Raw genomic sequence first — 22,121 nt, forward strand, 5'->3', positions numbered from 1 at the left:
CTCCAAATTTGAGCAAGGACATTCTTGCTATTGAGTGAGTTCACGAGGTCAATTCCTGGAATGGTGGGACTATCATATGTTGAAAGATTGGAGCGAATGGGTTTGTATACACTTGAGTTTAGAAGGATGAGAGGGGATCTGATTGAGGCGTATAAGATTATTAAGGGATTGGACACTCTGGAAGCAGGAAGCATGTATCCGCTGATGGGTGAGTCCAGAACCAGAGGACACAGTTTAAAAATAAGGGGTAGGCCATTTAGAACAGAGTTGAGGAAAAACTTCTTCACCCAGAGTGATGGATATATGAAATGCTCTGCCCCAGAAGGCAGTGGAGGCCAACTCTCTGGATACTTCCAAGAAAGAGATAGATAGAGCTCTTAAAGATAGAGGAATCAAGGGTTATGGGGATAAGGCAAGAACAGGATACTGACTGTGGATGATCAGCCATGATCATAACGAATGGTGGTGCTGGCTTGAAGGGCCGAATGGCCTACTCCAGCACCTATTGTCTATTTTCTCACCAATAAGAAAATACATTTGCCTTTTTCAGCTTCAAAGTGAATAATCTGCTATTTCCCCAAACTTAACTCTTATTTACCAAATTTGACTGCTCTATCAGGGAGGAAATATGCATGTTTAATAACTATCAAGTAAAATTGAGGTCCAACTCCACCTCCAATTTCCCCATTCCATCCTGGCCCTTGCCCCTAGCAGGTGACTTAAATAGCATGTGGCCTATATTTTACATGACCTGGCCACTAATTTACAACAGGATGAATAGTAGTATATCATGGCAAGTATAACCCTTGTTCTGTTTCATTTGCAATACAGAAGCATCAACAAAATTTTACTTTAGATTTAACATGATAGTAAGCCAATACTAAAGCAATCAAAAAAATCAATTTTAAATCCATATCTAAAAGAAGTGGTTCTGTAAACTGCCTGATAGCTTACCCCCTGATTTCTGATATTCCAGACAGCAGCACTTTTAGTGTAGTACTTAGCTCCCCTACTGAAACGACTAGCAGCTGGGCTGGAGATGATTCCTCTTGCACGTCTTAAAAAGCAAAGAAAAATCAATTAATTTAACTGTATGAACTTCTTTTGAAAGAGCAGACTAATAACCACAGAACAGAATAAAAAGCGCATTTTAAAATACTTGCTAAATAATGTCATTAGTTAAGGCTATTAAGTGCTATTTATTAGACCCAAACTTGGCAAACCTGTACATTACATTGTCAAGCACTAGCAACTCTAGTAGTCCTTTGTAAAAGCAAATGATCCACTTTAGGTACAGTAGATTTCCTCTGAACTTTGTGATCTATATATTCATTCATTCATGGCTCTACATGGAGCTCAGAAATAAAGGATGAATCATTCCTCTGCTAAAATTGTTCAGGCACTTATGACCTCAGATCACAAGGCAAATTTCCCAGCTTACATCATAATAATGAAACAACAATCACTGCTGGGCAAAGTGTGGAGTTAGGATTAAAGTTATTTTTAAGATTATTCCTGATATATTCTCACTGGCCTTGATCCATGTGCCGATTCAATTTCATCAGATTAGGCTTGCAGCTCACACAACTTCTATGAAATGGTACAAGCATGTGGTTCAGTCTGGAATATTTGCATAGTCTTTGTCTTTGTAATGAACAAGTGAGGTGACCACTGATATAATGTTTCAACCTTTCCACAACCAAAGCCAAGGCTGGATACTCCACTGATCAGGCTACCAGAGAATGGCTCTAACAATGATAGCATTGCGAAATTGCAAATGCAGGCATTCATGTGTTTTTCTTTTACCATTTACTATACTCGGTTCATAAAAAGAACAATTTCTGTCATTTATTTCATCAAGGTCATAACCCTTTGATTTAATGCAGTAATTTTATTCATTGCAGACCATCTTAGTCTGATATCACATGTTTCACATAGCCTTTGTTCAATATCCTAGCTCCAAAAATCAGCCAGAATGGTGAAGTTGTTGATAAAAACATCTGAGGTATCAACTCAAATTTTCTTTGGGAGCTGTCAGGATTGTCTATATGTTCAAAGCTCATAACTGTCCATTTAGACTTCAAGCCAGGGGGCAGCAGGTTGGTACAGTGGTTAGCGCTGCTGCTTCATAGCGCCAGGGACCTGGGTTCGATTCCAGCCTTGGGCAACTATCAGTGCGGAGTTTGCACATTCTCCCCATGTCTGCATGGGTTTCCTCTGGTTTCCTCCAGCAGTCCAAAGATGTGCAGGTTAAGTAGACTGGCCATGCTAAATTGCCCGTAGTGTTCAAGGAGGTGCAGATTAGGTGGGTGATAGCAGGGTGGGTCTGGGTGGGATGCTGTGAGGTTCAGTGTGGACTTGTTAGGGCGAAGGGCCTGTTTCCACACGGTAGGGATTCTATGATGAAGCTACTGGGGGCAATATTCATCTTGATCTCGTGGCAGTAAACTAGCAATGAAACAGAATTTGGGGGAGTTTCTAGAACAACTCAGCTGACATTTCTGACTAGTGCTTTGCACCGTTTTATTGTTAACCTACATTCTATTACCTCTGAAATAAAAGCCAACATTCCAAATAGTTTCTTTGTTATGTGAAACTGTATGCTAGCATCAATTATGAACCGTTGTTCTTTAGCTCGCTGAGCCAGTTGTTCCATGATGTGCAGACGTTTTATTACCATTCTAGGCAGCATCGTCAGTGTGACCTCTAATTGAAATGTTAGCGTTCTGCTCCATTCTGAATTTATATGATCTTTTGGTGTGATGGGTCTTTCACCAATGGTTCTGTATTTTTTTAAGCAGCGGTCTGTATAAGGGATCATTAACAAACACATGGAAATAGGAGTCCCATACTGAGAACCAGACTTCCAGAAATTCACCTGCATGTCTGTTGTTCGCTTGTCCAAGTGTAGTCACTTTGTCCCAGTCAAACTGACAGCCCCCATTATTTGCGTGTATCGAGACAAGTGAATATTGGTCATGTCTTTTTATTGCCAGCTGGTGTTCGTGTATCCTAACTGTCAGTTTCCTCATCATTTGTCCAAATGTAATGTTTATTGCACTCACTGTGTGGGGTTCTGTATATCACGTTAGTCCTATTTACTGATGACCAGGATTCACAAACACCAGCTGGCAATAAAAGATACGACTAATATTCACCTGTCTTGATACACACAGACAATGAGGCCGATCAGTTCGTCTGGGACAAAGTGATTACACTGGGATAAACAAACAACAGACATGCAAGGGAATTTCTGGAAACCTGGTTCTCAACACGAGACTCCATATACAAACATATAGAAATAGACCCCTTATACAGACCGCAGCTTAAAAACAGAACTGCAAGTGACAAGACCCATCACACCAGAGGATCATATAAATGCAGAATAGAGCAGAACATCAAGGTTTTGATTAGAGGTCGCATTGATAATGTCGCCTAGAATGGTAACGAAACATCTACACACCACAGAACAACTGGATTGGCCAGCAAATGAACATGGACCCACAGCCCGAGATACAAATTTTCACTGAGACCATCAATTATGTACTATTTATGCACAAGAACTCCCAAGTCCCTCGTTGTTATAGCTTTTTACAGTCTTTCTCTATTTAAATAATTTTCAGTTCATCTATTCAGCTTGCCAAAATAATGCAGCCTCATATTTTCCCACATTATATCCACATGCCAAATTTTTGCACACTCACTTAATTTGTCCAAATCCTTCAACAAACTGTGTGCATCATCCTCACCATTCACCTTCCTTTACATTTTTGCATCATGTGCAAACCTGGCTATAATACATTCATTTTCCAAGTAATTATGTTGTAAATAATTAGTGCTCCAGCAATGATTCCTGTTGCATTCCACTAGTTACAGGTTGTCAAGTTGTAAATGCTCCCACCCCAACTCTGTCTTCCATTAGTTAGCCAAGCCTCTATGCATGCTAACATATCACCTCCAACACCATAGGCCATCTTATTAAACAGCCCCGTACGTGGAGCCAATCAAACACTTTCTGAAAATGGGGAACCAGGAAATGGCAGATATTACACTCATTGCTTCCCCTTTATCTATCTTGCTTGCCACCTTCTCAAAGAATTTCAATAAATTAGTTAGGCATGATTTCCCCTTTGTGAAGCTAAGCTCCACTTAATCATAAGACCAAAGAATTGCGGATGCTGGAAACCAGAAAGGAAACCAGAAATTGCTGGAAAATCTCAGCATATCTGGCAGTATCTGTGGAGAGAAAACACAGTTAACATTTTGGATCCAGTGACCCTTCTTCAGAACTGCTCCACCTAATCATGTTACGCAATTCTGAATGCGTTCCTATTATATCCTTTGTAATAGACTGTCGCATTTTCCCAACAAATCTTAAGCTACCTGGCTTTTAGTTTGGTGAGACTTTTTCTCCTTCCCTCTTAAGGTGTAATATTGGCAATTTCCAATTATCTGCAACTTTCTCAGAATCAGAAGATTCCTGAAAGACACTACAGTGTATCCACTATCTCTACAACTACTACTTTTAATATAGTACGATGCGTGCAATCAGACCCAGGGGACCTGATGATCTTTTGTCCCATTAATTTCCCCAGTAATTAATCGCTAGTGATAGTTACTATATTTCCTCTCCTTTTGTTCCTTGATTACAGTAAATCCTTGGCATCAGCCAAATCACGAATTTGCCTATCCGCGCTAAACTATTAGTCAGAACAAAATTCACCTTCCATGGGCAAAACATGCATATCTGCGATTCACCCTTTATTTATGCTTACTTTAAAACCATGAGTGCGAAGCTTGTTTAATCATTCCCAGGGGTTCTCAGGAACAGAGCCCTTGTGGATACAGAGGAATGACTTTATTTGGTATCTTATAGAATGTTGGCTTCTACTGCGAAGACTGATGCAAAGCATTTATTCAACTCCTTTGCCATTTCCTGGTTCCCCATTTTCTCCCCAGTCTCATTCCCTAAGGTGCTAATAGTCACTTTGGGGACTTTTTTACCCCTAAATTATATCTGAAGAATGTCTGGCTATCCAACTTAATATTATTTGCAAGATCACCCTTAAAATACATCTTCTCCTTCTTTATTACCTTTTCAATAATCTCTTGTTGGCGTTTAAAACTTTCTCGATCCTCTGGTTTATGACTAACATTTGCCACATTTTATGCTTTTTCTTTCAATTTGATGCGACCCTTAACTTCCCTAACTATGGATGTTTTATACTTTCTCAAGAATTCTACTTTCTCACTGGGGTATATCTTTGCTGAGCTAAGAACTATTTTCTTAAACATCTGCTACTGTTTCTCAACTGTCTTTGTTGCTAAACTCCTTTCCTGGTCTACGTCAGCTAGCTCGGTCAACACTCAGCCTTTGTGTGAAGACCGATTGTACATGGCAATGGAAAGCTGATGTGAATGTAACTATAAAACAATGCTCTCCAAAAGAGAAACTTTAAAAGGGGGGCACGAAATGCGATATTTTCTAGCTTGCTTTAATAGATTATTATCTTTCTTTCTAACATTGAAACACATCTACAAATATTTCTAATACGCCTAGCTGGACCAAATGTTCATGAATGCCTTTGCATGTGGAATACTGAAGTTTAAGAAACACTAGCACAGTAAAACTAAAATAGTGCCTGCTGTCTTCAACCCAATCCTTAGTGTTACCATGGGTTAATAATTTGCACAAACCCATAAAACTCCAGTATTTCTCAAAAGGCAGCTTTACATTTACTTCATCAACATTTTCATCATGGTTATCTGAGAAGACTTAATTTAAAATCCTAATAATGAACAGGAGCCAATTATAGTCATTGTGGCCCTCTCTGTAGCTTATATTTGGGTATATACCAAAAGGGGAAGAACAGACAGTAGACGGGGGATATTGAACAGTTTTTCAAAAAAAGCTGGCACAAAATTAATGGGCTGAATGGCTTCCTTTTGTACCATACTATATCATAATTGTACATGACAAATAACATGGATACAAGCATAATCAAGGTTTTGTTTAATATACTGAAACAGAATCTAATTTAGACTGCTAAAATGTGATTTCTTGGTAATGGCACATCCTATAAAAAGCTTTGTTAATTCATTACAGCAGACATGAGATTGGGACAATAGCATCAGGAACACATTGTCCTGTAAGAGTGGAACAGGTTCACGCCAAAGAATTGTACTTTTGTTCACAAGTAATGTTGGGGAGGAAAACTTAATGGGCATACGTAAAAAAGGTTGACATATGACAGCTACTATGTGCAGAATTTTCACAAGTACCAAGCTCTTAGCAAAATCTTCCATGCAACAAAAAAATCACAAATACCTCTGATTTTCCATCCATTGACACTAATGAGTCGATAATTGCAGGCTCTGTAAAGATAGTTTGTGTGGTCCTGTGCATAGTATGGAACTTAAAAGTAAGTTCACTTTGCCATTTCCAAAGTTAAATTAGTAATTTCTTCAGGTTTCAAGGCTTTTAACTCTGGATAACATTGTTTTCATTATTCTTGCTATTTAAAAAACTTCCTAGGTCATTAGAAATTGAAAATGAACGATGTTTAATTAATTTCTCAAAAACATTTTCTATTGAGCAACATGTTTGATAATTACGCATTCAGCAAGAATGACAAGCATAACAAATTGCCTTAGGTCAATGTAACTGGAAGCCTAAGACAAATATTTCTTCTTGGGCAAAATGAAAGACTTGAGACTTTTTCTTAAGACACGTGACTAGTACAGAAAAATACAAGATTGAAAATAGAATAACACTTTTGTTTTTGTGGGTCTCACGACTTTTAAATGAATCTTCAGCATGACAAATGTCAAGAATAAATAAGTTAATCCAAAACTTCAATGTTTATTATCTCGATCCAGATCAAAGAAAATAATTTATGATTAAAGTTCATACCCAAAATGTAACTTTGAAATTTTTAAATAAGCCAATGACAATTAGGAAAAATACTTTTGTTACTTTTATACACTATGTTGTACAGTTCTGGTAAAAACTTATCATTACATGCATTAAGAGAGATAGCAAGAACTGTAGATGTTGGAATCAGAGACAACACAGTGTGGAGCTAGAGGAACACAGCAGGTCAGGCCTTGCCCACTGGAATGGACACTTAAGCTGCATTTAACAGAATCTTTCTACATGTGTTTTTGGCAGGGGACGGATGGGATGAGAGCAGAATGTAAAATATATCAGGCAAAATCCAACCTTCCTACTCACCCCTGAGCTGAGCTTCCATGCTATAATTCGTTAAATAATTAAAGGGTTTATTAGGCTTGTTAGCAAACCTCTATAGCAGAATACAGACGTAGGGATCTTGTGGCACATAAGAATATTACCAGTGTTAGGGCCAGGAGACGGAGTTAAAGTCCTACCTGTTACAGAGGCGTGTCATAACACATCCGAACAGGTTTATTTATAATATTTACATTGGTGGTCGCCACAATATGGCTAGCATGGGCAGGTGGATGTGACTGGGCAGACAACCTTTGGGAGTTAGACAAACGGGGGGCTAGAAGAATACAGCAAGCCAGGCAGCATCTGGATGAAAGGAGAAGTCAACATTTCGGGTATTACCCTTCTTCAGGATTGGACGTGGGGATATGGGGAACTGCAGATAAAAGGGGAATGGTGGAAATAGGTGGACACCGGTGCAACTTGGTTGGTTGATGGGAGGGATGAATCCGGTTAGTGGCTAGAACAGAGGGTCAACAGGTGGAATGGAAAAGAGGTGGGAGGGCTGGAAAGGGGGCCAGGGGATGTTTGGGAAGGTGATTTGAAATTAGGGAGCTCAATGCTGAGTCCTCCGGGCTGTAGGGTGCCCAGGCAGAAGATAAGGTGTTGTTCCTCAAATGTGCATTGTGAATTGCTGCAACACTGGAGGCGGCTGAGGATGGACAAGGAGCAGGAGTGGGGGTAGGAGTTGAAATGGGCAGTGACCAAGAGATTAAGCTGGTCATTACTGGTCAGGCGAAGATGCTTGGTGAACCAGTCAATTAGTCTATGTCTAGTCTCACCGATGTAGACAGGACTACATCTGGAGCACCGGATGCAGCAGGCTAGGTTGGAGGAGATGCAGGTGAAGCCATGTCTCACTAGGAAGGACCGTTTAGGGCTCTGGATGAAGGTGAGGAAGGTGTTGCGTGGGCAGGTGTTGCATCTTTTACAGTTACAGGGGAAGGTACAGCGTGGGGAGTGATGGAGTGGAATGGTTGGTGAGGAAGGTGGCGCGAACTAAGGAGTGGCAACGAGAATTGTCCTTGTGGAAAGCAGAGAGGGTTGGGGAGTGGAAGATATTCTGTGTGGTGGGGTCTAAATGAAGTTAGCAGAAGTGTTTGAGGATGACACGTTGGATGCGGAGGCTGGTGGGATGGAAAATGAGGACAAGGGGGACCTTATCTTTATTATATTTGGGGGAAGGGTTTAGTTTAGACCTGTGGTACAGGGAATGGAAGAGGTGCAGTTGTGAGCTAGCCAAATGACACGGGGGAAAAGAATGCTGTTTGAAAAAGGAGAACATCTGGATGCTTGGGAGTGGAACGTCTCTTCGCCATACAGTGTGGAAAAAGGTCCTTTGGCCCAACAGGTTCACACCGCACTTGATATATCCCAAGACCATCCCCCTATAACCCACACACCCCTGAAAACTACCTGCAATTTAGCATGGCCAATCCACCTAGCCTGCACATTTTTGGGCTGTGGAAGGAAACCGGAGCACCCGGAGGAAACCCATGCAGACACGGGGAGAATGTGCAAACTCTGCACAGACAGTCGCCCGAGGCTGGAATCGAACCCGGGTCCCTGGTGCTGTGAGGCTGCAGTGCTAACCACTGAGCCACCGTGCCAGAGATGGAGGAATTGGGAAAATGGGATGGGAATTTTTGCAAGATACAAGGTGGGAGATGACGTAGTCTAGGTGGCTATGGGAGTCTGTGTGTTTATAGTAGATGTCAGAAACTATCGCCAGAAAAGGAAATGGAGTGGTCAAGAAAGGGGAGGGAGGTGTCTGAGATGGGTCAAGTGAATTTGAGGGCAGAGTGGTAGTTGTTGGTGCAAGAGTTAGGGAACAATACCAGTGTACATGCTGAAGAGGGACTGTTGTTCTGTTCGCATCAGGTGTAGCCCCCATAAAAAATATCACCTCAGAGCCCCTTCTTCCACAGCCCCAGCCCTCCAAAAGCCGGCCCTCTCACATTCCTTCCTGCGTTGTCAGATCTCTCTCTGCTATGGAACTGCAGGACAGCATTGTGAAGCAGCCACTAATGTTCTTTGTGCTCCCTCTTGCAGTTCACTACAGAGCTTTGATGCTGCTGGGATTGCTAGAGCTGTTGGGACAATCAGATTGGCAAGCAGTTCTCAGGGTGGGATTGCCAACTGTTCAACCAATTTAACTTTCTCCTAAACTATTATGATTGTGGGTTGCGCCATCTTTTGGTGTCAGCTAATGTCTGACTTTCCTTCCACAGACTATTCATTGTTAAATGCAATATTTCTACATTTCCTTTCAATACTTTCATTCAGATTTGGCTGATTTATTTCTGTTGTGTCTGCAGCATACCTATTTTCTTGGGATAAAGATCCTGTACACTTTACATTTTTTAAGCAGCATTCTCAGAGTCTGTTTGGATTGCAATCAAATAAAACAGATTTTACAATCAAATGGCATTGTATTGAGATAGGAGTGATGTTAATCTGCATCCCACCTAACTTTCCTCATCTCGCTGAAAGCAGACATTGGAAAGCTTCAATATTATAAAATACAAGGACAACAGTCAACAACTTGCAGCACCTCCACACAGGGGTATGCTCCCTCTTTGGGGCTATCATGGAAAACTAGGTGGTACAGGCTTAAAAACAATGCGCTGCTGACATACAATCAGTGCTCATTCCAAGGGCTGTTTTGGTCTCAGGATCAAATTAACGGCCTATGACTATAATTTTGGACGAATTCAAGGATAGTCTGGTGAGCTTCTCCAATCTGGAAAGAGAGATGTTCATTGGTGTACAGGGAAATTCATTCAGAATTTCTTTTTTTTCACTTCTGAAATGTTTAATATTATAAGCTCAACTGTCAAAACAACTTAATATATATTTACACAGTGTGCTTATTACATATTTTGTAACCAACGTACCCTCTAGCTGGTCCTCCAACAGAAACAACCTGCAGGGGAAAGGCAGTTCTGCCACGTCCACGCTTGCTTCCTGCCCACTGGCCTACGACAGTCCCTGCAATCTCTAATTTACCTCCTTGAGAGGGCATTGGCTGGACGCCTGCAAATTCAAAAGAAATAATTTACACCACTCGGCATTTTTCAGTAAATCAAAATGAGGAGGAATCGTATAATACTATATTGACAAACCTCAGCTAAGCATTTTAGTGCATTTAACAACATGAAGGTAAGATACTCTCTGGAGGTGAAAGAATAGAAAATTAATGTTCGTACTAAATGTTTACCGACAACTTGAACTCTTACCTTAAACATATGAACATGTTTAAATATATTTTCATAAGACTATAAGAGAACATCATACTGATCCTTGAATAGTTACCAATGCACTTAGAATGACTCACCCCCAATAACCATACCCGAGAAAATACTGACATGTAGTTAACCATCAAAAAGCAGTTAAATTATAAAGTATGGCAAGATTAAATCGAATAATTGCATACAATTTTTGTCAAAGCAAGTGAAATAAACTTTTTTTGGAATGGCCAAACAATTGTGCTGAAAATTAGAATGAGAGAATAGTATGCTTTTTTAATTTTCCACACACAGCCTTATGCACTATGTCAAGCATTTAACGGATGTAAAAAAGTTTGAAGAACCTGCTCCAACGTGCCACAACTTCAATGGAGAAAACATGAGGAACTTCTTACTCAACAGCACACCAAAAGGTGTACAATAAAAGTTGCTCATCACTTCTTCTCAACAGCAGTTAAGGTATGAGCAAGGAAAGTTGACTTTGCAAGAAATGCCCACATCCAATGAATGAACAGAAAACAGGGGATTAAAAAAACAGGAATTTGTGTGGCCCGAGTGCATCTGACATTTTTTTGTTAAATAAAAGCAGTTTTGCATTCGACAATAAAGAATAAGTTAAGTCTAGCAAAATAATTTCATTTCAGACAGCCATCAACTAGTGACTCAACAGTTCTCTGCTCTGATACTTCTATTATTTTGCATAACATAGAAACAAACAAAAACGTTTCCCAGTAATGTTTCAGTATATTGTTAAAACAAAAAGGGGGAACTGAAGGGAAGAAAAGGAGGGCCGGCGCAGTGGCTCAGTGGTTAGCACGGCTGTCTCATAGCACCAAGAACCTGGGTTTGATTCCTTGGGCGACTGTCTTTTGGAGTTTGCACATACTCCACGCGTTTCCGCCAGGTGCTCTGGTTTCTTCCCATGGTCCAAAGATGTGGGGGTTAGGTAGACTGTCATGCTAAATTGCCCATAGTGTTCAGGATTATGTAAGTTAGGTGCATTAGTCACAGGAAATGCAGAGTTACAGGTACAGGGTAGCGGGATGGGTCTGGGATATTCTTCAGAGGGTTAGTGTGGACCTGTTGGGCCAAACGGCCTGTTTCCACATTGTAGGGATTCTATGATATGAAGTCACCAAAAATTCTAGATGAACACATTACCTAATCACTTTCAGAAGCAATCATATAATCTGTGGGTTGTGCAACTGTAAAGATGCAACTATGATTTGATGCTGAATTTGATCCGGATTAATACCAGCATTAAAGATATTATAGGTCATCAACAGTGCCAAAAAAACTGAACAGGAGATTAAATCAGTGTCAACACAGCATGGAGCTGGAGGAACACAGCAGGGCAGACAGCATCAGAGGACCAAGATGTTGACACTTCAGGTTGGGACCCTTCATCAGAACCTGGGAGGGGGCAGGGAGCTGGGAAATAAATAGAAGGAGGGCAGCTGGGGCTGGGGGAGGGTAGATGAGATGGTAATAGGTGGATGCAGGTCGAGGGTAGTGGGGATTGGTCAGTGGGAAGGGTGGGGTAGATAGATGGGGAGGAAGGTTGTGTCAGGACAAGGAGGCAAGAGGGAGGAAGAGTGGGGCTGGTGGTGGGGAAGTGGGATGGCGATAGGTGGATGCAGGCAGCATGTAGTGGGGATTGGTAGGGGTTAGCGAGGATTGGTCAGTGGGAAGGGACCTCACTTGCACTGCACCCATCTATCACCATCCCACCACCAGTCCCACCCCTCCTCCCTCCCATCTCCTTGACCTGACACAATCCGTCCATCTTCCTTCCTTCCTATCCACCACACCCTTTCTACTGACCAATCCCCACTACTCCCTACCTGCATCCACCTATCTCCATCCCAACAACCTTCCCCCAGTCCCACCCCTCCTCCCTCCATTTATTTCTCAGTTCCCTTCCTCCTCCCGAGTTCTGAAGAAGGGTCCTGACCCGAAACATCGACTTTCCTGTTCCTCTGGTACTGCCTGGCCTGCCGTGTACCTCCATCTCCGCACTATGTTGACGCTGACTCCAGCATCAGCGGTAGTTGTTATCTCTGCTAATCCAGGAGATTAAGTCATCTGGCACAAGTCACAGACCAGAACAACCTTGTCGCTCAGTCAGAATTAGTTTCTCCAAACAAAGGTGATTTGCGGTATGCACTGGAAGATATTTACCAAAATCTGCTCGTCAACTCCAAAGCTTTCTTTTATAAACGGACATTAAGCATGATAGTCAGTCAAGCACAGAGGGGAAATTCTCTGCTCAAGTCCAGTTCTCTAATGGGGAGACAATATGTCCTCTATTGAACCAAAACACAGGGAGTGCACATATTGCATTTGAATAGCTTGATAATATTAAGTTCACTGCAGAGATATAAAAAGATAGAACATATTGGTTTCATGGAGTTCTATTCCTGCAAAGAATATAAGCCTTCTAACAAACACTGAAATTAGGCACTGGCACTGATCAGCAGTTACGGTGCCAACATCAAAGAACAAACTTTAGCCTTGATCCTTGGGCAGATGGGCTCAAAAATAGACTCAACATAATGAGAAGCAGCTGAAACAAAAGGAAATGTAGACAGCACAGAACAAAGGGATTTGTTTTAGATTACAAATGAACAGGAGTCGGCCATTCAGCACCTTGAGCCCATTCCACCAATCAAGGAGATCATGGTAGATCTGTGGCCTAACTCCAAATACAGTACATCCTCAGTATCTGTGAAATCATAAATCTGTCCATCAGCAACTAATAAGTATCAACAAAAATCAATGTGCATGGAGAAAACAGGCCTAATTTCTATAATCTCTCCTTTGTTCTAACAAAGGGTTGGAACAGACATAATGGTCCAAGATTCATTACGGTAGACCTTCAGAGTTACGGGAGTCACAGAGAATTATAATATAATAATAATAATAATAATAATAATTTCTTTGAAAACCATGATGTTTTAACATGGCACGTCTTTTTATTAGAAAAGAAATATGAGCCCTCACCCAGAAGCAAGCCTGATTTATAAACCTGCCTACCTCATAGAGCAGTAAACACAATAGGTTTACAGATTAGGAGCAGGTGAGTTTGGAATTTGTTAGCAGATATTGGGTCCAGGGTGGCTGATGGGTTGATTCTAGTGCGTTGGTTTTAAAAAAAAGAGTTAAGAGTTGGGAAATCATGGGAAGAGTCAGAGGTTCCAGAGGAGATTGAGGAACATAAATAGGGGGCTCACTGACGGGACCACACATGTTAACAAGCAACTTTGTTAGGTCCGCAGGAAGCAATTCTATTCCACCTCGACCACAATCAGAGTTGTAAAAGTACATACCTGATAGACGCAGCTATCTTATGTCCTTTTGTTTGCTGGCCTTTTCCCAAAACAGTGGTTAAAAATACAAATATGTTAAAATGGAGACACACAATCTCCTCATGTATTAAAAGCAGAAATGGAGAGGATGGAGCACAGGTATATTTCCTCACCTCCCACCCAAATCAAACAATCATTTTTGGCTTTTTAAAATACTCCCAAATCCCTTCTATTCGGTAATGTTTTAAATGATACTCCTTTCAAAAGTACAAACTCAATGGAAGATTTCTCTGGAAAACATTTATAATTTAGAAAATAGATCATAAATAAGATAACTTAAGATGGTCATTTTGGGACGGCATTGTGGCTCAGTGATTAGCACTGCTGCCTCACGCCAGGGACCCGGGTTCGATTCTACCCTTGGGTGACGATCTGTGTGCAGTTTGCACATTCTCCCCGTGTCTGCATGAGTTTCCTCTGGGTGCTCCAGTTTCTTACCACAGCCCAAACCACAAAATGCGCAGGGTAGGTGGACTGGCTATGCCAAATTGCCCATAGTGTCCAGGGATGTGTAGGTTAGGTGGGTTTATAGAAGAATGGGTCTGGGTGGGATGCTCTGTGGGTCAGTGTGGACTTGTTGGGCCAAAGGGCCTGCTTCCACACTGTAGGGGTTCTGTGGTTCTATGGTAACACACATTTTAAGATTCTGAATGCAACAAATTGCCATGACATTTTAATAAATCAAAAGGCACCGTGAAAAGCAAGTTACTGGCACTGTTATTTTTTGACTGAATAATTACTACTGGATAGAAAGCTTAAAAATCAAGAACTTGAGGATATCATAATGTTTTGGAGTTGATTGAATATTAATCTACCATGACTCCTCACGTGAATGCTAGCTACAGTTATCTAAATGCAAATCTAGGAAATAGTACATTACGGGAATTAAAATAAATCAGAATGTCGCTTAGACACAAAGAGACATCAAGCTTCCCATCGTAGCTATTTAACCTGTTAATTTTGACCATGTAACTAGACAAGCCAAAACCAAAAGTGAGATATTCAATTACGCCGAACAATCAATTCCCCACACATCAGGTTAAAATGTTATAGACGATACAAAGTCATTGCTGGGTAAAACATTGCTGAGATTTCAGCTTCAGTACAGACAGAACAGTAATGCTGCTTACCACCCAAGCCTCTCCCTCTACCGTGATGTGTAAGGATTGGTCCAACGGGTCTCGGATAAACTGCAGCTGGATAAAAATGCATGGCTGGAGGAGGATAAGCAATGGGATGAGCTTGCCTGGAAAGGTTTAAGCCTTCCAGAATACTCTGACGCATTTTCTCAAGTTTCGCAGCTTGATCAGCCTATAATTAATCACAAAATAGTACAGATTCTAAGTACAGAATCCATTCTCAACTGCCTGCATTTTGCCTGATCCCCAAAGCATCAGATGAAGTACAACAAATTTTGTTTTAATCAGCACCTTTTGAACTGGCACACTTGGTAAACTGGCAAAAATTATATACCTGAAATACCAGAAGTTTACGCTATTATTGTGATCTCTGTAATGTTCCAATAGTCAGGGTGTGAGTGAGAAGGCTCACTCCTGTTAAGTTTTATTTAAGGCAAAGTTGCATTATTATTTAAGTGGTAGATAATGTATAAAAGTGACGTGTATACCCCCTGCATTATGTTTCTATTACTTAGTGAACGTTTTTACATTGTTTTGTGGACCTCTTTATTAACTGGAATAATTTGATCAACCACGGCACACTCCTGGTCTCATAAGTGCCAATTAATAAAATGCTTGCCTTACATACAAAAAAAATGGTATACAAACTAAATAATAAAGTGTGAAGCTGGATGAACACAGCAGGCCAAGCAGCATCTCAGGAGCACAAAAGCTGACGTTTCGGGCCTAGACCCTTCATCAGAGAGGGGGATGGGGTGAGGGGACTGGAATAAATAGGGAGAGAGGGGGAGGCGGACCAAAGATGGAGAGCAAAGAGGATAGGTGGAGAGGAGAGTATAGGTGGCTAGGTAGGGAGGGGATAGGTCAGTCCAGGGAAGACGGACAGGTCAAGGAGGTGGGATGAGGGTGTGACTTTGCTCGCTGAGCTGGAAGGTTCGTTTTCAGACGTTTCGTCACCATTCTAGGTAACATCATCAGTGAGCCTCCGACGAAGCGCTGGTGTTATGTCCCGCTTTCTATTTATCTGGTTAGGTTTCCTTGGGTTGGTGATGTCATTTCCTGTGTTGGTGATGTCATCTTCTGTTCTTTTTCTCAGGGGGTGGTAGATTGGCTCCAAATCAATGTGTTTGTTGATGGAATTCCGGTTGGAATGCCATGCTTCTAGGAATTCTCATGCATGTCTCTGTTTGGCTTGTCCTAGGATGGATGTGTTGTCCCAATCAAAGTGGTGTCCTTCCTCATCTGTATGTAAGGATACGAGTGACAGTGGCTCATGTTGTTTTGTGGCTAGTTGATGTTCATGTATCCTGGTGGCTAGCTTTCTGCCAGTTTGTCCAATGTAGTGTTTGTCACAGTTCTTGCAAGGTATTTTGTAGATGACGTTTGTTCTGCTTGTTGTCTGTATAGGGTCTTTTAAGTTCATTAGCTGCTGTTTTAGTGTGTTGGTGGGTTACCCTGATGCCAAGGGGTCCGAGTAGTCTGGCAGTCATTTCGGAAATGTCTTTGATGTAGGGGAGAGTGGTTGTGGTTTCTGAGCACGTTTTGTCTGTTTGTTTGGGTTTATTGCTGAGGAATCGGTGGACTGTGTTCATAGGGTACCCATTCTTTTTGAATACGTTGTATAGGTGATTTTCCTCTGCTCTGCGTAGTTCCTCTGTGCTGCAGTGTGTGGTGGCTCGTTGGAATAATGTTCTAATGCAGCTTCGTTTGTGGGTGTTGGGATGGTTGCTCCTGTAGTTCAGTATTTGGTCCGTATGTGTTGTTTTCCTGTAGACGCTGGTTTGAAGTTCCCCATTGGCTGTTCGCTCTACTGTGACATCTAGGAATGGCAGTTTGTTGTTGTTTTCCTCCTCTTTTGTGAATGTTATGCCAGTAAAGGGTATTATTGATGGTCTTGAAGGTTTCCTCTAATTTGTTTTGTTTAGTGATGCCAAAGGTGTCATCCACATAGCGGACCCAAAGTTTGGGTTGGATGATTCGGTGATCCGAATCACAGCCTTACTCAAAAAACTTCAAAAATCTGGAGAATTAAACAAGAGAGACTTCCAAAAAATGAAACCAGATGGATCCAACACACCACGCTTCTACAGACTACCAAAAATACACAAACCAGGAGCCCCCCTCAGACCCATCGTGTCGCTACCTGGAACACCAACCTACAGATTAGCTAAGGAACTACACCAAAGACTAAAACACCTAGTAGAAGACTCCCGCCACTCCATTCCCTCCACCCAAGAATTCCTGAACACCAAAGACACCAAGATAGAAGAGGATGAAATAATGGTCTCTTTTGACGTAACAGCCCTGTTCACATCCATCAACATCAAACTGGCCAAAGAAGCACTGATGACACTATTGGAAGAACAGAAGACACATACACCAGACACCACCAAACCTCATCAGCAAGGACAACATCATCAAGCTAGTGGACCTGTGCCTCACCACCCACTTCACTTTCAATAACAAAACCTACAGACAAACCAACAGTACACCCATGGGATCTCTGATATCAGGGTTCTTAGCAGAGGCTCGAACAAACAGCTCTGCCAATCATCCAACCCAAACTTTTGGTCCGCTATGTGGATGACACCTTTGTCATCACTAAACAAAACAAATTAGAGGAAACCTTCAAGACCATCAATAATACCCTTTACTGGCATAACATTCACAAAAGAGGAGGAAAACAACAACAAACTGCCATTCCTAGATGTCACAGTAGAGCGAACAGCCAATGGGGAACTTCAAACCAGCGTCTACAGGAAAACAACACATACGGACCAAATACTGAACTACAGGAGCAACCATCCCAACACCCACAAACGAAGCTGCATTAGAACATTATTCCAACGAGCCACTGCACTGCAGCACAGAGGAACTATGCAGAGTAGAGGAAAATCACCTATACAGTGTATTCAAAAGGAATGGGTACCCTATGAACGCAGTCCGCTGATTTCTCAGCAACAAACACAAACAGACAAAACGGGCTCAGAAACCATAACCACTCTCCCCTGCATCAAAGCCATTTCCGAAATGACTGCAAGACTACTCGGACCTCTTGGCATCAGGGTAACCCACAAACCCACCAACACACTAAAACAGCAGCTAATGAACTTAAAAGACCCTATACAGACAAGCAAAACAAACGTCATCTACAAAATACCTTGCAAGAACTGTGACAAACACTACATTGGACAAACTGGCAGAAAGCTAGCCACCAGGATACATGAACATCAACTAGCCACAAAACGACATGACCCACTATCACTCGTATCCTTACATACAGATGAGGAAGGACACCACTTTGATTGGGACAACACATCCATCCTAGGACAAGCCAAACAGAGACACGCATGAGAATTCCTAGAAGCATGGCATTCCAACCGGAATTCCATCAACAAACACATTGATGTGGAGCCAATCTACCACCCCCTGAGAAAAAGAACAGAAGATGACATCACCAACGCAGGAAATGACATCACCAACCCAAGGAAACCTAACCAGATAAATAGAAAGCGGGACATAACACCAGCGCTTCGTCGGAGGCTCACTGATGATGTTACCTAGAATGGTGACGAAACGTCTGAAAATGAACCTTCCAGCTCAGCGAGCAAACTCACTCCCAGAACCTCAACCTGAGGTACAACAAATCTTCTCAAAACTCGCTAGGCGGGATGAGGTTAGTAGGTAGGAAATGGAGGTGCGGCTTGGGGTGGGAGGAAGGGATGGGTGAGAGGAAGAACAGGTTAGGGAGGCAGAGACAGGCTGGACTGGTTTTGGGATGCAGTGGGGGAAGGGGACGAACTGGGCTGGTTTTGGGATGCGGTGGGGGAAAGGGAGATTTTGAAGCTGGTGAAGTCCACATTGATGCCATTGGGCTGCAGGGTTCCCAAGCAGAATATGAGTTGCTGTTCCTGCAACCTTTGGGTGGCATCATTGTGGCACTGCAGGAGGCCCATGATGGACATGTCATCTAAAGAATGGGAGGGGGAGTTGAAATGGGTCGCGACTGGGAGGTGCAGTTGTTTATTGTGAACCGAGTGGAGGTGTTCTGCAAAGCGGTCCCCAAGCTTCCGCTTGGTTTCCCCAATGTAGAGAGAGCCACACGGGGTACAGTGGATGCAGTATACCACATGGGCAGATGTGCAGGTAAACCTCTGCTTCATATGGAAAGTCATCTTGGGGCCTGGGATGGGGGTGAGGGAGGAGGTGGGGGCAAGTGTAGCATTTCCTGCGGTTGCAGGGGAAGGTGCCGGTTGTGGTGGGGTTGGAGGGCAGTGTGGAGCGAACAAGGGAGTCACGGAGAGAGTGGTCTCTCTGGAAAACAGGCAAGGGTGGGGATAGAAAAATGTCTTGGGTGGTGGGGTCGGATTGTAGATGGCGGAATTGTCGGAGGATGATGCGTTGTATCCGGAGGTTGGTGGGGTGGTGTGTGAGAACGAGGGGGATCCTCTTTGGGCGGGTGTGGCGGGGGCGGGGTGTGAGGGATGTGTTACGGGAAATGCAGGAGACGCGGTCAAGGGCGTTCTTGACCACTGTGGGGGGATAGTTGCGGTCCTTGAAGAACTTGGACATCTGGGATGTGCGGGAGTGGAATGCCTCATCGTGGGAGCAGATGCGGCGGAGGCGGAGGTATTGGGAATAGGGGATGGAATTTTTGCAGGAGGGTGGGTGGGAGGAGGTGTATTCTAGGTAGCTGTGGGAGTCGGTGGGCTTGAAATGGACATCAGTTGCAAGCTGGTTGCCTGAGATGGAGACTGAGAGGTCCAGGAAGGTGAGGGATGTGTTGGAGACGGCCCAGGTCAGCTTGAGGTTGGGGTGGAAGGTGTTGGTGAAGTGGATGAACTGTTCGAGCTCCTCTGGGGAGCAAGAGGCGGCGCCGATAGTCATCAATGTAACGGAGGAAGAGGTGGGGTTTGGGGCCTGTGTAGGTGCGGAAGAGGGACTGATCCACATAACCTACAAAGAGGCAGGCATAGCTGGGGCCCATGCAGGTGCCCATGACCACCCCCTTTGTCTGTAGGAAGTGGGAGGAATCGAAAGAGAAGTTGTTGAGGGTGAGGACGAGTTCGGCTAGGCGGATGAGGGTGTCAGTGGAGGGGGACTGGTCGGGCCTGCGGGACAGGAAGAAGCGGAGGGCTTTGAGGCCATCTGCATGCGGAATACAGGTGTATAGGGACTGGACGTCCATGGTGAAAATGAGGTGTTGGGGGCCAGGGAAATGGAAGTTCTGGAGGAGGTGGAGGGCGTGGGTGGTATCACGGACGTAGGTAGGGAGTTCCTGGACCAAAGGGGAGAAAATGGAGTCCAGATAGGTGGAGATGAGTTCGGTGGGGCAGGAACAGGCTGAGACGATGGGTCGATCAGGGCAGGCAGGTTTGTGGATTTTGGGAAGGAGACAGAAACGGGCCGTATGGGGTTCGGGAAGAATGAGGTTGGAGGCTGTGGGTGGGAGGTCCCCTGAGGTGATGAGGTCGTGAATGGTGTTGGAGATGATGGTTTGGTGCTCGAGTGTGGGGTCATGATCAAGGGGGCGGTAGGAGGAGGTGTCGGAGAGTTGGCGTCTGGCCTCGGCGATGTAGAGGTCAGTGCGCTATACTATGACTGCGCCACCCTTGTCTGCGGGTTTGATGGTGAGGTTGGGGTTGGAGGTGAGGGAGCGGAGGGCAGCCCGTTCTGCAGGGGAGAGGTTGGAGTGGGTGAGAGGGGTGGGGAGGTTGAGGCGGTTAATGTCTCAACAGCAGTCAAGTTTTCTAGATGTTACACACATTGTATCATGAACCTACAGGTAAACTACAAACCCCTCCTCTCCTGTGTATGGGATGCAAACTAGATGCAAGATGAATAATTCCCTTCAGATTACAACTAGAGGTTCGGCTTGTGGTCAGGTTGCTTGAGGTTGGTCTGGAGGCAGGGTAGAATAGGGCCTATTTTGCAGAAATGCTTTGGAGGAAGTAAAACATAAATTTATTTTATTCTGTGAAAATATCAGGAACTCATGTTTGCAAGCCTTTATAAACCTAACACTCAATTTAAAATGATAGCAAACATGAAGCAATATGAAATCCATGCAGGGGAAAAATAAGCTTTTCAGGAAGATGCAGAGCACTAGACAATAAAGTCACTATTGACGTTGATACATTTTAAAAGGAGAGCTATTTATCCATATCTTCCACATATCATGAGTCTCCACGGGCTTGTGAAGAGTTCAACAGCGGGAACTCAGGACAAAGAACAGTTTAATAACTTTTTGAAGCAGAGTCAGGTGGTCATTGATGTGCGGTTATTTTTCCATTGTTTCATAATAGCAGCCACACACAAACCTCATGAGTGTTTTCAAACAATATGCTGAACAAATGAACAGACCAAGAGGAAAACAACTCAAATTTTTAACTGAAAGAAACACATTTACATGGAAGAATATTCGAAATACCTGCCAGACAGGCAAGAAATCAGCCTAAAGAAGCTGAAAGAATTGCAATAATGGTAACAGTGAAATTGAAATTGACTGATTTTCCCCACCTTGGTTCAACTCATTTCAGCTCAAGAATGGGGCTGTTGATTATTCTGTTCCATATGGTTCTGTACTCAGAACAATATGAATTGCATGCATTACTTATTAATGATTGCTCGTGTCCTCTTCATGCACTATTCTCCGCAAACCCCAAACATTTCCATTTAGGAACTGCTATCCTAATACAGCCCTGGATTAAATATATCTACTTAATTTCAAAAATGATTAATTTGTAATTTTCATTTCATCTGAAGGAGAAAAAGACCCCAGTGTACTAAGTCTATTCAAAAAACTGATGGCATAAAAAAGCTGTCAAGATATTTCACAATTTATACAAATGTGAATATCTTGTAGCATACACATACAAAATACACCAGTGATCAATTTACTTTGAAGTCAGAAAATGTGTGTATTTATATCTGCTGATGCCTCCAGCCTTCCAGCACTTAAGCGAAGGGACAGCTTCATGAACAAGTTATGATAGTAAGTATTCATCATTTGTTCAAATGGTGGCGAAGTGGTCTCACAGCCAGGTTTGATGTGGTCCAGACATTCACAACACACCCCCTTACTCAAATTAATCACTAGTCAACAATTAGAATCAGT

The 22,121-nt window shown here is 42.9% G+C and overlaps 1 protein-coding gene across 2 annotated transcripts in view; it reads right to left on the reverse strand.

Moving 5' to 3' along the window:
* The window catches only part of fam120c (family with sequence similarity 120 member C), a 124,425-nt gene that overhangs the window by 6,517 nt on the left and 95,787 nt on the right, over nt 1-22,121 (reverse strand). For both annotated transcript variants that reach the window (XM_048547917.2, XM_048547916.2), the window contains 3 exons: nt 14,996-15,176; nt 10,147-10,285; nt 955-1,057 (listed from right to left, as the gene is read on the reverse strand). In XM_048547917.2, the coding sequence (XP_048403874.1) occupies nt 955-1,057; nt 10,147-10,285; nt 14,996-15,176 (423 nt within the window). The remainder of the gene's footprint in view (nt 1-954; nt 1,058-10,146; nt 10,286-14,995; nt 15,177-22,121) is intronic.

Source organism: Stegostoma tigrinum, chromosome 11, assembly GCF_030684315.1.
Source record: "Stegostoma tigrinum isolate sSteTig4 chromosome 11, sSteTig4.hap1, whole genome shotgun sequence".
Lineage (NCBI taxonomy): Eukaryota > Metazoa > Chordata > Chondrichthyes > Orectolobiformes > Stegostomatidae > Stegostoma > Stegostoma tigrinum.